The following is a 17535-nucleotide window of genomic DNA, read 5'->3' on the forward strand; positions in this document are numbered from 1 at the left end:
TCCGAAGAAACACATGAAGAAGTGTTCAAAATTCTTAGCTCTAAGAGAGATGCAAATAAAAATAACTATAATCTCACCCCAATAACAATAGCAGAGTTGAACAGAACAACAAACAGCAAATGTTGGTGAGGTTGTGGAGAAATTGGAACTTTATTCACTGTTGATTATGGTAGATAGTATGGCACGTTCTCAGAAAGTTGCAAATAGAAATATCATTTGACCTAGCAATTCCACTACTGGGAATATTCCCCAAAGAAACCATAACCCCCACCCAAGCAGATATAGTCACACCCATTTTTATCCTGGCTTTGTTCACAATATCAAAGAGTTGGAAAGTGTCCTTCAACAAACAAATGGATAGAGAAGCTGTGGTATATTCACACAATGGAACACTATGCTGCATTGAAAAACAAGGAACTCATGAAATATTATTCAAAATGGGTGACCCTGAAGGACATTATGCTGAGTGAAATATCTCAGTCACAAAAGGACAAATAGTGTATAGTGCTACTGTTGTAAAATGGAACTGACGTCAGGTTTGGGAGGATACTTAGAAAGATGGGATGAATTATGTGTACTGCATTCAAACAGAAGAGGGAGAGAACTGTTTAAAAGGGATATGTGATTAGGTATTAGTGTAACTACAGGAGTGCAGAACGAAGGCTGCATAGTGGAGTGGACTTGAGGGGAGGGGTTACATAACAATGAAAAAAATTTCACTTTAGTTTTCAAAATGAAGACTGCATAGTGGAGTGGACTTGAGGGATGAGATTGTGTAACACTGAGATTTTTTTTCTTTTACTTTTCAAAGAGAAGAGAAAAGTGGGGATGGGGAGAGGTTGGGCAGGGAGAAAAGTGCAACAATGAATGAATGGAAATCCGGTGACCCTGAAGGACATTATACTGAGTGAAATAGCTCAATCACAAATACTGCAAAGGACAAATACTGCATAATGCCACTGTTATGAAACAGGACTGACATATAGGTTGGGGGGAAACTAAGAAAAAATGGGATAAATAATGTACACTGCATTGAAACAGGTGAGGGAAAGAACTGTTTAAAAAGAATAAATGATTAGGCATTATTTACATGACAATAGTCCAGAATAACAGTGCTTAGCAAAGTATAATGGGGATGGTGAAAATTGTGCAACAATGAGAGAGGTTGTTGTTTTGTTTTTTTTTTAAGAGAAAAACGACCTGGAAAGGGGAGCGAGGGGAAGGAAAATGTGCAACAATGGATGAATGGACATCCAAATTCTTTATAACTTTCATTAGAAATCTCAATAAAAAAAATTTTAAAAAGAGAGAGCCAAAGGTCATTTCAAAGACAGAGGAAAAAGCAACAAGAAAAATGGATATTAGAAGAGACTGAAAATTTCATTAGATTATTGAGAAGTCAATACAAAGGGAAAATATGGTGAAACAAAGGAGCAGAACAGAAGATTTCAAAGTGCAGCTAAAGAAAGCAAAGTAAAGTTTTATAATGGGATATCAGAGAGCTGGAGTTGGAGAGCAAGAAGGAAAGAAGTTGCTCTGCATTTCTCAAGCTGAGAAAACTGAAAAACAAATTTAAGCCTCAAGTCTCATGTTGAATGATCCAGGGAGCCTCAAAAGAAGATGGAGGGAATACACAGAGTCACTGTACCAAAAAGAACAGATTGATAATGAAAAATTTATGGAATAACATATAAGCAAGAGCTAATGGTAATGAAGGAGGAAGCTGACGCTTCACAGATGACATTGGCAAAAAATAAGGTCCTAGGAATCAATGTAAAACCAACTGACATGTTTCAATTAACAGATGCAGCCCTGGATGCACTTACCAATCTATGCCAGGAAATTTGGAGAACAGCTATCTGGCCAACTGATTGAAAACGGTCTATATTTACTACCATTACCAAGAAAAGTGATCCAACAGAATGTTAAAACTATTGAATACTGTCAGTAATATCACATGCAAGCAAAATACTGCTGAAGATCATTCAAAAATGGCTAGAATGGTGTACAGATAAGGACTTTTTCAAAAATTCAGGCAGGAATTAGAAAAGACTGGGGAACCAGGGATATCATTGCTAATGTCAGATGGTTACTGGCCAAAAGTAAAGAATACCAAAATAACATCTATTTCTGCATTATTGACTATGAAAAGGCATTTGACAGTGTGGACCATAACAAGTTATGGCTAATATTGAGAAGAACAGGAGTCCCAGAGCGCTTAATTGTGCTCATGCGAAATCCGTACCTAGATAAACAGGTTGTTGTGGGAAAAGGGCAAGGAAATACTACATGATTTCAGATTAAGATGGGAGTGAATCAGAGTTGTATTCTCTCTCCATACATATTCAGTCTTTATGCTGAGCAAATTATTGGAGAAGCTGGACTCTATGAAGAAGAATGTAACATGAAGATCAGAGGAAAATTCATCAATAACATGCTTTGTGTAAATTACACAAACTAACTTGCTGAAAGTAAGGTAGACTTGAAATACTTGAAGTAGAAAATCAAATGGATCATATCTCAATTTGGAAAAAGAAAATTCTTACTACTGGACCAATATGGATCATGACAGATGGAGAAAAGATTGAAGTTGTCAGTGAGTTTGTTTTGTTTGGATCCACAATGAACATTGTTAGTACCAACAGTCAGGAAATCAGGATACATATGGCATTGAGAAAGTCAGAAGTTATGGACCTCTGCAAATTATTGAGGAACTATGATAATCAGTTTGAAAACTAACGTGAATCTGATTCAGGCCATGGTCTTTACAGTCTGAGAGCTGGACAGTGAATAAGGATGGCAGAGATGAATTGATGCCTTTGATCTGTGGTATTGGAGAAAAGTATTGAATATCCTATGGATTTCCAAAAGAACATAAATGTATTTTGGAGAAAATATAGCCTCACATAATTTCAGCATGTTGCTAGGAGCAGCTATTCCTTTGAGAGGGACATCATGCTTGTAAAGGTAGAAGAGAATCTACGAAAGAGCAGAAGACCTCTAATCTGGCAGATTGACACAGTAACTGCTGCAGTGGGATCTAAGGTGTCAGGAAGTGTGAGCATGGCACAGGATAGGACAGGGTTCAGATCTTTTGTTCATAGGGTCCATATAAGTCATACCTGACAGTACCTAATAATACCTATCTTGCTAGGCCCAGGAAATGCTCCTTCCAGTCTTTTACCAGAAGTCCTTTAATCTCGCCTCTTCTACTATCCTAAAACCTTGAGAGCAAAAGTCCATGCTTTACTTTGAAAGCAAAGTAGCAGGTTTATTGGAGAAAATGGAGTTTTCAGTTGAACTAACAAAAAGGACAGAATTCAAATAATTTACTAAGATAAGTAAGCACATGTAGCTACTCAAAACACCTGCTGCTGAGGTCAAGTATTTTACAGACATAGATTGATAAGATGACAGTCTCAGGTCATGGGACATGTTCAAGGTGACTACCTCTTAAATTTGTATCTGTTTTGTCTCTTGACCTTCATGGATTTTGGTTTTACCTGTAGGCCTTTAATCCTCTTTAAGTTTGTTTTTGTGTATGGGGTAAGTTGTCAATCCTTTTTCAGTTTTCTGTAGGTAAATGTTCAATTTTGACAGTTCCATTTGTTAAAGAGGCTTGCTTCTCTAATTATTGGGTTTTGCTTTTCTTGCAAAATACCGGTTGATGATAAATAAATAGGTTGATTTCGGGGTTCTTAATTCTAGTCTACTAGCCGATGTATCTTGGTTGTTGTACCAATACCATGCTGTGCTGATTACTATGACTGTATAGTTTTTTGGGTGGGTTGTTTTGTTTTGTTTTTTTCAGAGTAGAATTGCTTATACAGGGCCTCTTTCCTTTCCCAATTAAACAAGAAATTGATTTTTCTATATTATAATGAGAATCACAGTATAAACTGATAAAGAAGTGGTAGAAAAAATATTACAAAAGAGAAATCTTTAGTGGTGGTGGAATAATTTTGTATTGTGCTGGTTGTTATGTGCTGTTGAGTCGCTTGCAACTCATAGTGACCCTAGGTACAAGAGCCCTAAATATTACTCTATCCTGTGCCAAACTTGCTGTCTCTGACACCCTCATTCTCACAACTCCAATAGAAGAATCAGTCCATCTCATCAAGGGTCTTCCTCTCCTGTGCCATCCCTCCACTCTCCCAGACATGATGTCCACCCAAGTACCAGTCTCTCCTTGCAACATGACCAAAATATGTCAGATGAAGCTTCAGAATCCTTGACTCCAAAGAGCATTCTGGCTTCACCCTCTCCAGGACAAACCTGTTTGTTCTCATAGCAGTCCATGATATATTCAACACTCTTCTCCAGCACCACAGCTCAAAGGGATCGATTTTCTTTCTATCATCCCTAGTCACTGTGCAACTCTCCGATGCATAGCACATATTTGCAAAGACTATAGCCCAGATCAGCCACACCTTAGTCTCCAGCCTGACATCATTGCTCTTCAGTACCCTTGAGAGGTCTCTCACAGCTGACTTTCCCAACGCAATTTGTCTCCTGATTTCCTGACTGCTGTTACTGAGAGTGTTGACTGTGGAACCAAGCAAATTAAAACTGTTAACTATCTCAATCTCTTCACCATCCATACAGATGCTGCCAATGGCCCAGTGATTGTTGTGTTATTGTGTGCAGTCGAGTCATTTACAAATCATAGCGACCCAATGTACAATAGCTCTAAACCCTGCTCTATCCTGTGCCAATCGCACTGTCTCCAACACATCTGCCATCCCGATTACCCCAGTCACTGAATCAATCCATCTCATAGAGGGTCTTCCGTCTTGTACTGACCCTCCACCCTCCCAAGCATGATGTCCCTCTCCAAGTACCTGTCCCACCTTGCAACATGCCCAAAGTATGTCAGACGAAGCCCCAGAATCCTTGCCTCCAAGGAGTAGCTTGGTTTAACCCTCTCCAGGATGAATCTGTTTGTTTTATTGGTAGTCCATGGTACATTCAATACTCTTCTCCAGCACCACAGCTCAAAGGCATCAATTCTTCTATCTTCTCTAGTCATTGTCCAACTATGTGATGCATAACAAGTGAATGCAAATACCATGGCCTGTATCAGGTGCACCTTAGTCTCCAGAGAGATACCGTTGCTCTTGAGTACTTTAGAGAGGTCCCTAACAGCAGACTTTCCCATTGCGATACATTTTTTTTATTTCCTGGCTGCTGGAGCCTAGAGTGTTGACCGGGGAGCTGAGCAAACTGAATCTGTGAACAATCTCAATCTGTTCGCCATCCATCCTGATGCTACCAATTGGTCCAGTGGTGACAATCTTTGTCTTCATGACATTGATCCTCAGTCCATACTGAAGGCCGCAGTCCTTGACCCTCTGCAGCAAGTGCATGAGGTCCTCCTCAGTTTCAGCAAGCACTAATGAGCGAAGACCAGATGAGTTGTAGGAGGATGTCAAATGTATCATCCAGGAAGAGTGCTAACGGTCATTACGAAGACAGAAGAGGAAGAAAAGACCAAAATGGGTGTCAGAGGAAACTCTGAAGATTGTACTGGAGCACAGAGAAGCCAAAGCACAAGGAAGAATTCAAGATACTAAAGAGTTGAACAGGAGATCCCAAAAGGCAGCTCGGAATGACAAAGCAAAATATTACGATGAAATGTGCGAGGAGCTAGAGTTGGAGGATCAAAAGGGCCAAACTCGTTCAGCATTTCTTAAGCTCAAGAAACTGAAGAACAAATTCAAACCTAGAGTTGCTATAATCAAGGATGCTTTAGGCAGAATATTAAATGATCCAGGAAGTATTAAAAGAAGATGGAAGGAATATACTGAGTCATTGTATCAAAAGGAATTGGCAGATACAGAAGAATTTAATGAAATAACATATGAGCAAGAGCCTATGGTGATGAAGGTGGCCCAGTGGTAGGAAACTTTATTTTCTTGATGTTGAGCTTCAATCCATATAGGAGGCTGCCATCTTTGACCTTCTGCAGCAAGCGCTTCAGGTCTTCCTCAGTTTCATCAAGCAGGATTGTGCCATCTGCATAACACAGGTCGTTGATGACTCTTCCACCAACCCTGACACCGCATTCCTCTTCGTATAGACCAACATCTTGTTTGATCTGTTCTGCATACAGAGTTAAAAGGTATGGAGACAAAATACATACGTGGAGGACCCCCTTCTCTATTGCGAACCATGTAGTTTCTCCTTGCTCTATTCTGATGGCTACCTCTTGGTCCAAGTATAGGTTTCACTTAAGCCAAATCAAATGTTCTGGATTCCCATTTTTCTCAGAGTCAGCCGTAGCTTGTTGTGATCCACACAGTCAAAGGCCTTTGCATAGTCAATGAAGCACAGATAGACATTCTTCTGGTATTCTTTGCTTTCCGCCAAGATCCATCTAATATTAGCAATAATATTCCTAGTACCACGACCTCTTCTAAATCCAGGCTGTATATCTGGCAGTTCTCTGTTGACATATTACTCCAGTCATTTTTGGATCATTTTCAGCAGAATCTTGCTTGCATGTGATATTAATGATATTGTTCGATGATTTCCGCTCTCTGTTGGGTCACCTTTCTTTGGAATGGCAACAAATAATGATCTTTTTCAGTCATGGCCAGCTGACTGGCCTCCAGATTTCTTGGCACAACTTAGTGAGCACATCCAGGGCACTGTGTTTGTTGAAATATGTCGGTTGCCATCAACTCCTGGGGCCTTGATTTTTGCCAGTTCCTTCAGAGCAACTTGAACTTCCTCCTTCATCACCACAGGCTCTTGCTCATATGTTATATTTCTGATACAGTGACTCTGTGTACACCTTCCATCTTCTTTTAATGCTTCTTGGATCATTTAACATTCTACCCAAAGTATCCATAAGTATTGCCACCCGTGGCTTGAATTTGTTTTTCAACTCCTTCAGCTTAAGAAACGCTGAGCAAGTCCAGCCCTTTTGATTTTCTGACTCCAGCTCTCTGCACATTTCATTATAGTATCTTGCTTTGTCATCCCAAGCTGCCTTTTGAAATTTTCTGTTCAGCTCTTTGGTTTGTTGGTTTCTTCCTTTAGCTTTGGCTTCTTGGAACTCTAATGCACATAAAACTATACACATAGTTTGTGCAATATTCATTTCCTAGATTTAATATTGTTCTAGTTATCTACGTGATATCAGTCTAGAAACTGATCCAGGCCATGGCCTTTATAATTACTTGCTATGCATCAGAGAGCTGCACAATGAATAAGGATGATAGAAGAAGAATTGATGCCTTTGAGTTGTGACTCTTGAGAAGAGTGTTGAACATACCATGGACTTCCAAGAGAATAAACTGGTATGTTTCAAGAGAGTGAAACCAAGTTGCTCCTTGAAAGCAAGGGTTCTAAACCTCTGACTGACATTCTTTGTGCATGTAACCAGGAGGGACCAGTCCTTAGAAAAGGACATCAGGCTTGGAAGGGTGGAGGGATAGCACAAATGAGGATTGGCATCTTAACTGGGGTAATGGGAGTAGGTGTGTTGGAGACAGTGAGACAGGCTCAGGATAGGACAAGGGTCACAGCTCTTGTACATTGGGTCACTATTAGTCTTAGGTGACTGAATGGCATATAACAACAACAGTTATCTAACATGTAACCACTGAGGGAAATATAAATTTAAGAAAGCAAAATACATGAATCTTGCATACATTTTTTACACACACACACACACACACACACACACACATTATCTGAAACATTTTTTGAGGATTTTATGTTGCCAAATTTCTTAAGATTTTTCTGTTTACTAGTGTTGAGTAAACCAAATTATCCATATGCAAGAAGATTTAGATATGTTTGTTATTTCTTTTAATTAATAACAGAGTAATGCCATAAATTTTATACTTATCGTCTCTTAAATAACTAATTTACAATTACTAATGGGTATCAAAGGATTGAGAATACTAAAATCATGATTTAATCTAAAGAGCTCATTTAACACATTAGTTGCAACTTTATTATTGACCTTGAGAGCAGGCATTTTTTCTGGAATTGCCAATAAGGAAACAAAATGTGATGAATTTTCTCCTTTCCTCCATTTAAAATAAGAATTAATGAATATAAATATGTCACAATTTGATGTCTTAATAGCTTTCATAGCCCATACTTCGGAAACTGCCTGAATAATTGGTCTATTGATTATTTCTGGAACATAGATTAAGCCCTCTAATCTCACTTAGCCATGAAAAGTATAACCAAAAGGAAGTTTGCGGATTATTTTTAGTTTTCATATTTTAAATCATTTCCTTTAATAGGCCTTCTTGTCTTGAAAAGATTTATGCATGTATTAACTTACTAGACACTTTCATTCTTTAATTAGTAATAGCAACACGTACAAATATGTCTCACATTCCCATTCATAATTTAATGACAAAGTGAAAATGCATGTTTTAAAGGAGTCTGTTGGAATTCTTAAGTGAGTAGGAAAATGCCTTAGAAAATATCTTCTGAAAAATACAAATATTGTTGAGAGTTACTGTTGAGTTGCTTCTTCTACATGGCAATTTTGTGTGTAGAATACAGCTGTTCCATAGGGTTTTCAAGTCTGTGACCTTTCAGGAGCAGATTGTGAGGCCTGGTTTATAAGGTACATTTAGGTTGGTTCAACCATCTACTTTTTGGTAAAAGTAGCTGAATAATTTGCTACATCATTGAAAACCAAGATGCCAGAAGAAGTAGCTGAGAAATTTGGGAATGTTTACAGATGATCTATATTAGCAGTCAAAACGAGGCAGGTACCAAACTGTTGAACAGACCAATTACTCATGTGGATGATCACATTGAGGCTGAAGAAAATTAAGACAAACCCATGAGATCCAAAATATAATCTTAATGTATCTCACATGAATTTATAAACCATTTTATAAAGTTTGTAACATTGAACATCAGTGATAGATCAGATGAGACGATATCGATGATATTATCCATGAAGAGAACTAAAGGTCTCTACAAAGACAGAGGAGGAAGAAAAAACAAAATAGATGTCAGAAGAGACCTTGAAAATTGCACTAAAATGTCATGAAATGAAAAAAAGCCAAGAGTTGTTGAGATAGAAGAGGTGAGCAGAAGATTTCAAAGGGTAGCTTGAGAATACAGAACAAACTATTATAATGGAATATGCAGATTTCTAGAATTGAAAAATAAGAGGAAGAGCTCACTCATAATTTCTCAAGCTGAAAGAACCAAAAAACAAATTCAAGCCTTGAGTTGCAATACTTAGATGCTATGGGCAATATCTTGAATGATATAGGAAACATCAAAAACAAGATTGAGCACACCAACAAGACAAAGGTAAATAACCCAATTGAAAAATGGGCATAGCATATGAACAGACACTTCACCAAAGAAGACATTTAAATGGAAAACAAATACATGAAGAAATGTTACCTAGCTCTCAGAGAGATGCAAATCAAAACAACTATGAGAGATCACCTCACCCCAGTAAGAATAGCAAAATTTAACAGAACAGCAAGCAACAAATGCTGGCGAGGTTGTGGAGAAACTGGAACCCTTATTCACTGTTGGTGGGAGTGTAAAATGGTGCAAACACTATGGAAGGCTGTATGAGACTTTCTCAAAAAGTTGCAAATAGAAATACCATTTGACTCAGCAATTCCACTTCTGGAATATACCCCAAAGAGACCATAATTGCCACCCAAGCAGATATATGCACACCCATGTTTATTAGGGCTTTGTTCACAATAGCAAGGAGTTGGAAACAACCTAAGGGCCCATCAACAAATGATTGGATAGAGAAGCTACGGTATATTCACACAATGGAATACTATGCTGCATTGAAAAACAAGGAGCTCATGAAATATTATACAAAATGGATGACCCTAGAGGACATTATGCTGAGTAAAATATCTCAGTCATAGTGCCACTGTTGTAAAACAAGACTGACATTGGGGTTGAGGGGTGACTGAGAAAGAGGGAATAAATAATGCATACTGCATTGCAACAAGTGAGGGAGAGAACCATTTGAAAACGATATATGATTAGATATTATTATCATGACACGAGTCCAGAATGAAGGCTGCATAGTGGGGTTGACTTCAGGGGAGGTATTGTATAACAATGAAATAATTTTTATTTTACTTCTCAAAGAGAAGAGTGAATTGTGGGGGTGTGGACGGGGAGAAAAATGCAACAATGAATGAATGGAAGTCCAAAGTTCATTAAAATTAATAAAAGAAGAAAGGGGAAAAAAAACAAAATAGAGGTAACACACAGAATTATTATACCAAAAAGAACTGACTGACACTCAGATATTTTAGAAAATATGATATGATCTTCCAGGCTTCCCCTCTGCCCAGGGGAAGCACGCTCTCTGTGTTCCCCCAGCACCTCCTCCCGACGGCTTTTCCTGTGTACCTACAATATGCCTCCTCGCTTTTATCTGAGGTGGCTTCTGCCAGTGCACATCAAGAGCCAAAGATCAGGAAGGAAGAAGTTCAAGCTACAATAAAGGAATTGACAAAAAATAAGGTCCCAAGAATTGATGAGATATGTTTCAAATAACAGATGCAGCCCTGGACATGCTCATCAGACTATTTCAGGAATTTTGAAGGAGAGTTGCCTGGCTGACTGAGTGGGAGAGATCCATATTTGTTCCCATCCCCAAGAAAGGTGTCCCAACAAAATAAGGAGACTAACAGATAATATTATTATCACATATGAGCAAAATATGACTGAAGATCATTTAAAAATGGCTAGAACAATAAATAGACATAGAACTTCCAGAAGTTCAGTCAAGTTTTAGAAGAGGCCATGGCACCAGGAATATGATTGCTGACATCAGATGGATCCTAGCTGAAAGCAAAGAATACTGAAAGAATGTCTGTTAAGCTTTATTGCCTATGCAAAAGCATTTTACTGTGTCAATCATAATAAATGATGGCTAACACAGTTCAAACCCACCAGCTGATCTGCGGGAGAAGGATGGTCGATCTCCTTCTGTCCAATTTACTGCTTCTGAAAACTCACTGGAGGGTCCACTGTGGGTCGGCTCAAACTCGACAGTACAAAACAACAACACTGAAATAATAGGAATACCAGAACACTTAATTGTGCTCATGAGAAACTTATAATAACAGTCAAGAGACTATTGTATAAGTAGAGTAATGGAACATGACTATATGGCTTAAAATATGTAAAAGTGTACATCAGATTTGTATTCTTTGCCCATACCTTTTCAATCTGTAGTCTGAGAAAATTATTAGAGAAGCTGGACTTTAAGAAGAAGAATGTGGCATCAGGATTGGAAGAAGACTCATTAATAACCAGTGTTATGCAGATGATACAACCTTGGTTGCTGAAAGTGAGGAGGGCTTGAAATATTTGCTGCAGAAGATTCAACACTGCAACCTATAATATGGATTGCAAAATCAATGTCAAGAATACAATATTTCTTACCTTTGGACCAATAGATGGAGAACAGATTTAAATTGTCAACAGTTTCATCCACTATCAATACACTCACTTGGTACCAGCAGTCAGGAGATCAGGAGACATATTACATTGGGAAAATGTGCAGTCAAGATCCTCTCCAATTACTGAGGAACAATGATGTTAGATTGAGGATCAAGGTGCTCTTGATTTAGACCATAGTCTTTTCAATGACTTATTATGCATCTGAGAGCTGGTCGATGACTAAGAATGACAGAAGAAAAATTTCTTTCTTTGAACTATAGTGTTGGAGAAGAGTAATGAATAACTATTAAAAGAACAAACAAATATGTCTTGGAGAAGGTACAGCCAAAGTCAAAGTGTTTTTGGAGGCAAGCATAGTGAAGCTTTATCTTTCGTTCTTTGGGAATGTAGCTAGTAAAAGCTATTTCTTGGAGAAGGATGCCATGCTTGGAAAGGTGGAAAAATGGTGAAAGAGAAGAAGACCCTTAACCAGGTGAATTGACATGATGGCTACAGCAATGGAATTGAGTATGTCAGAGATTGTGATGTTGGCACAGGATAGAACAGAGTTCAGATCTGTTGCTCATAGGATCACTATGACATGAATTAGGATAACCCAAGAAGAATTGCTATCTTTGAATTGCCTTGTTGGGGAAGATTACTGAATATCTCATGGACTACCTAAAAGAACTAATGATTCTGTTTGGAGGAAATGCTAGTAGAGTGCTCCTTGGAGACAAAGATGATGAAACTGTCTTTCAGGCTTTGGGCATGATGGTTAGAGGTGCCTATTTTTTGGAAAATGGCACCATTCTATGTGACTACAGGGATTCGCTTGAGCATGGCAGAGATAGTGACAATGTCACAGGATAGAACAAGGGTTTAAATGGGTTGCTCATAACCTTGTAGCTGTTTTTTTATACATATTTAATTAACGAATTTTTTTCTTATGTGTTAGTCCCACTTTTATATACATTTAGGATAATTTTGGGTATTTTGCTGTTAGCAACAAGACTTTGATGGAAATCATTATTTTTGCACACATGAGCTGTATTTCTTGTGAAGCCTTGCTCGATGTCATACTGCCTGGTCAAAGTTAACATTTTAGTAAGGATTTCATCATTTTCTTCCCAAATAATATCTGAGGCTAGATTCTTGCAACCATTTTGCCTATAAATAACTATAATAGTGATTCTTTCATGCAATATATTTTCTTTTTATGGTCTGCATGAGTTAGAACTCTGTAGATGGGAATAGAAATGGAATAGGAATAGAGGTTTCACTTACACTGCTCTCAAATTCAATGAGAATACTTGTCAGACACTTCTGGGTTATAGTAAATGAAGATTATTGGTTTTGTATTTTTAGGGGAAAAACATTTCTGTTCTACTTAGTGACTTTCAATGAGGATTAAATTTATATTGCATTTAGTATTTTAGCACTTGTTTACATTCAATACATATAATCAATTGTCAATAGATGTAATTTTAGCTGTTTAAATACTAGCAATGCTATTAGAACATTCTACAGCAGAATAGGTATTATTGTTATTTAGAGCATAACTCTAGCATTGAGCTCTGAATAAATATAATAATTTTTAAAACTAGAAGCTGAATGATGGTTTAACTGCGCTGAATGTGGATTTCCTAAATATATATTTTTTATTACATATTAAAACACAAAAGACCACTTATTTGACTTATTTAGGGAATTGCTTTTATGGGGAAAAATATATCTTTGGAAATTTGGAAAGATAACACTTGCCATGTAGTTAGGAGTTTCATTTAAAAGAGTAAAGAGCAATTATGAGTCTTTTCAATAAGAGCACATTTGTTATTCCTCTTTAGGGGTACTGCCATCGCTGGTATTGTGTTTGGAATCGTATTTATCATGGGAGTCATTGCTGGCATCGCCATATGCATTTGCATGTGCATGAAGAACAACCGTGGGACCCGGGTGGGTGTTATCCGAGCCGCCCACATCAATGCCATCTCCTCCTATCCTGGTAAGCAAACTGACTACTCCTTCTAAAGGATGAGATGCATATATTAGTTATGTTCTAATGTTTGAAGCAAGAAGAAAACTAATTCAAGGGTCTCACTAAAATTATCTCCATGTTTATGAGCTATTTACAAGAAAACTTAGATTGAAATTCTAGGTTTTATTAAAAATTACTTAGATAAAAGTAACACAATTCATTTCATATTTGAAAATATTCATATTTTCAATGATTGTCTTGTCATAGACTATAATTGCTAGTCAACCAGTATCAGGATAAATAGGCACATTGTGCCCACTGTGTCTGCATGCCAGTAGGTTCTGGAAAATTAGTCTAGAAAAAGGGCAAACCATGTATCTGAATAACCTTACATCTGATTCAATAGGTATGATTGTCTTGAGAAAAATTATTGACGAAATTACTGATCTATTTCCTTTATGTAATAGAACAGCTTTAACATAATATTAAAATGTCCAAAAAGGAGCAAAGTTAATATATTACTAATGTGACAAGTTATTTTTGAGAACTTGTAAAGGTTTTTCACATACAGACATTGACAGCATATCAATAAACAAAGTACTCTGCCGTGTATTATATTATTTTGAAAGTGCTTTCTAAAGCAACTACACATGTACATTTTGACACATAACAAAAAATAGTCAAGTTCTAAGTTGATCACACCCTCAAAAAGATGATTTTCCATTCATACGCAAGACCTCTCACTCAGTCTTTGTAGAAAAGACTTTCTATTACTTTCTGTCTGCTATATGCCTGAGTAATTCTTCCTCCCTTTATTTCCCATATTATCTTCACTTTCAGGGAGAACATTTTAAATGAATATGAGAATGAGGATATTATTCTTTTAAGTTCTGGTAGTATAGTCTCTAGTGAGTTGCACTACTAACCCAAAGGCTACATATTTCAGACAGTCTCTCTGAAGGAGGTGGATGGGCAATCTCTTCCCACTGGTTTATAACCTTAGAAACCTGAGAGCGTGTCACTGTGAGTCAGACCTGACTCAACAATGAGTTAAGTTTGAACTTTCTTATTCTTCTTTTGTATGGCTAGTCTTATTCTCCTATCTCTTCATAGTAGAGTCTTGCATCTTTTTCCATATTTCCCCTTTACTTTCTTTGGTTTCATCAAATGGATTCAAGATATGCTAATACCTCCAAATGGATCTTGGCTGAAAGTACGGAGTACCAGAAAGATGTCTACTTATATTTTATCAACTATGCAAAGGCATGTAACTGTGTGGATCTTAACAAATTGTGAATAACATTGAGAAGAATGGGAAGACAAGAACGCTTAATTGTGTGCATGTGAAACTTAATCCTAACCCCAGAAGTTTCTGTGCAAACAGAGCACAGGAACACTCCATGGTTTAAATCAGGAAGCATGTACATCAAGATTATATCCTTTTTCCACATTTGTTTAGTCTCTATGCAAAACAAATAATTCAGACACAGGATTTTATGAAGAAGAATGTGGTTTCAGGATCAGAGAAAGACTCATCCCCGCCATTATGCAGATGACATAAGCTTGCTCGCTGAAGGTGAGGAGGACTGAAAGCACTTGCTGCAATGATCAAGGACTACGGTCTTAAGTATCTCAACACCAAAAAGACAAAAATTCTCACCAGCAGTCAGGAAATCAAAAGATATGTTGCGTTGGGAAAGTTTTCAGTCAAAGTGCTGAAGAACAAGGATGTAACTTTAAAGACTAAAGTGCATCTGATTCAAGGCAGGCTCTTTTCAATTACTTGCATGCGTGTGAGAGTTGTACAGTGAATAAAGACAACAGAAGAAGAATTTATGCCTTTGAGTTTTGCTGGAGAATAGCACTGAATATCCTAAGGACCTCCAAGAAAGCAAACTACTATAATTTAGGAGAGTGCAGCCAGGATGCTTCTTTTAAGGAAGGATGGCGAAACTTCATGTTGTTATGAGTGTCTAGTCCTTGGAGAAAGACACTGTGCTCAGAAACATGGAAAGTCAGTGGAGGAGGAGAAGATTCTCAATGAGGTGGATTAACACAGTGACTGTAACAATAGGCTCTGTGTAATAGAGATGATGAGGATGGCACAGGAGAAGGACAGTTCAGGTCTGATGTTCATAGGTTTGCTGTGAGTTGTGCTCAGTTCAATAGCACTTAAAACAACAACCTCCAGAAGGTGCCTATTTGCATCCTAGACCATATTCCTGAGTTTCTGATTTATACCTTTAACTGCCAATAAGACATCTCCACATAGATTGTAATAAACAGACAGGCAAAATAAGTTGCCATCTGGTCAGGTCTGAGTCATTGTGACTTTTTGTAGGTCTGAGTAGAGCTGTGCTCCACAGGGCTTGCAATGGCTGTGATCTTTTGGAGGCTAAACACCAGAACTTTTTTTTTTTAAGATCTTCTAAATGCACTCAGACCTCCAACCTTTCAATTAGCAGCCAAGTGCTTTAATTTTTTGTATCCCACAGAAACTTGGATGTCTAATAGATGTCCTAAATTTAGCATCTCTCAAGTAGAACTTTTGATCCTTCTCTACCCATAGTCTTCATCATTTCAGCTGACAGTACTTCTATTCCTCCAGTTTCTCAGGCCAGACCCCAAAGAGTAATCCTTGATGCCTCCCTTCCCTCCAGACTCATTCAGCCTAGTAGAGAAATTTCTCAGCTCCACCTTCAAAATATATTCCATCTTCTAATTCTCATGAAACTTCCCCGGTGGAAGTCACAATGAGCTCTTACTGCCATTACTAGGGTAGTATTCTGATTAGTTTCCCACCTTGCTCCTTTGGTCCACTGTGTTCTATTCATAGTACAGTAGAATGAGCCTTTTTAGGTAGCTACTAGATCATCTCATTCCTTTGCTGAGAATCTTACAATGAATCCAAATTTTAGAGTAAGAATCAAAGTGCTTTTATCCCATTTTATCCAAACTGAAAGACAGGGTTGTTACAGGGACCTTCAAAGCCCTGCATGAATTTTCCCATTTTTCATTTCTCTCATTATAATTCCTTTTCCTTTATTATTTGTTAACTCTGGCTCTAGTCACATATCCTTTATTTGCTGTTTTTCTTTATTTAAAATTGTAATGTGCCCTGCACACAATAGGCTGTTACTATGACAATGCAAAAGACTCTGGATGAGACTTGACACAGTGACTGGGGTAATAGAGGCAGGTGTGTTGGAGACAATAAGACTGGCTCAGGATAGGACAGGTTTGAGAGCTATTATATCACTATGAGTGACAGGTGATTCGATGGCACATAGCAACAAGAATAACACCTCATCATAAGACTTGATTTAGTCACACCTCACTCTCTAGGGAAGTGCTTTCAATTTCATCCAAGCATAGGTGCATTTTTACTCATTACAAAAGTAATTTTCACTCATTAGTCTTCCCAAATTGGTAAAATTATGTTAAAATTAGAGTATAAGGTAAAAATAGCTAGGACTCATTTTTCATTCCACATATCTCAATTTTCTCTGGGTCCAACTCAGTAGAAGAAGAGAGGAAAGATGAAAGCCTAGCAGAGACATTAATGGGGAGAGAAAATATTCCGTGGATTAGCATGGCAGATTAACTTTCATTTGATCTAAAAAATAAAGCTGAACTCAATGACTTAGACTCATATCTGACTTTCCATTGTGTTTCTGAGGCTGTAAATCACCCAGGAGGAGATTGCTCATCTTTCTGTCTCAGAGCTTCCAGTAGATGAGAAGCTCAATTCTCTAAAATGTGATTAAAAGAAATATTTATTACAGAACATTAAACATTCATATCCTCATTCAACAGTTTTTACATGTTGAATGTTGGCAAAACCATTCAATGGCAACCAGTTACATTCTTCACATAGGATCTCCTTGCTAATTGACTCACCTCCTATTATTTCTCCATCATTTACTTATACTCACTAACCTATAATCAGTACTTGCTCATCTTTTGTTTGTAGCTATTGTTGTCAGTTTGATCTGATAAAGGTTGTTGTTGTTGTTGATTGCCGTGGGTGGAGTCGAGCACAACTCATAATGACTCTATGAACAAAAGACCTAATGCCTTTCCATCACTGTCATCAATTCACCAAATTCATAGAGTTTCCAGAGGCATGTGGCTTA

General features: G+C 37.7%; 1 protein-coding gene across 1 annotated transcript in view; it reads left to right on the forward strand.

Moving 5' to 3' along the window:
- The window catches only part of CYYR1 (cysteine/tyrosine-rich 1), a 206039-nt gene that overhangs the window by 160828 nt on the left and 27676 nt on the right, over positions 1–17535 (forward strand). The window contains exon 4 of the mRNA XM_006896038.1: positions 13269–13426. Within this exon, the coding sequence (XP_006896100.1) occupies positions 13269–13426 (158 nt within the window). The remainder of the gene's footprint in view (positions 1–13268; positions 13427–17535) is intronic.

This window comes from Elephantulus edwardii, unplaced genomic scaffold, assembly GCF_000299155.1.
Source record: "Elephantulus edwardii isolate Elephantulus edwardi_28Jun2011 unplaced genomic scaffold, EleEdw1.0 scaffold00180, whole genome shotgun sequence".
Lineage (NCBI taxonomy): Eukaryota > Metazoa > Chordata > Mammalia > Macroscelidea > Macroscelididae > Elephantulus > Elephantulus edwardii.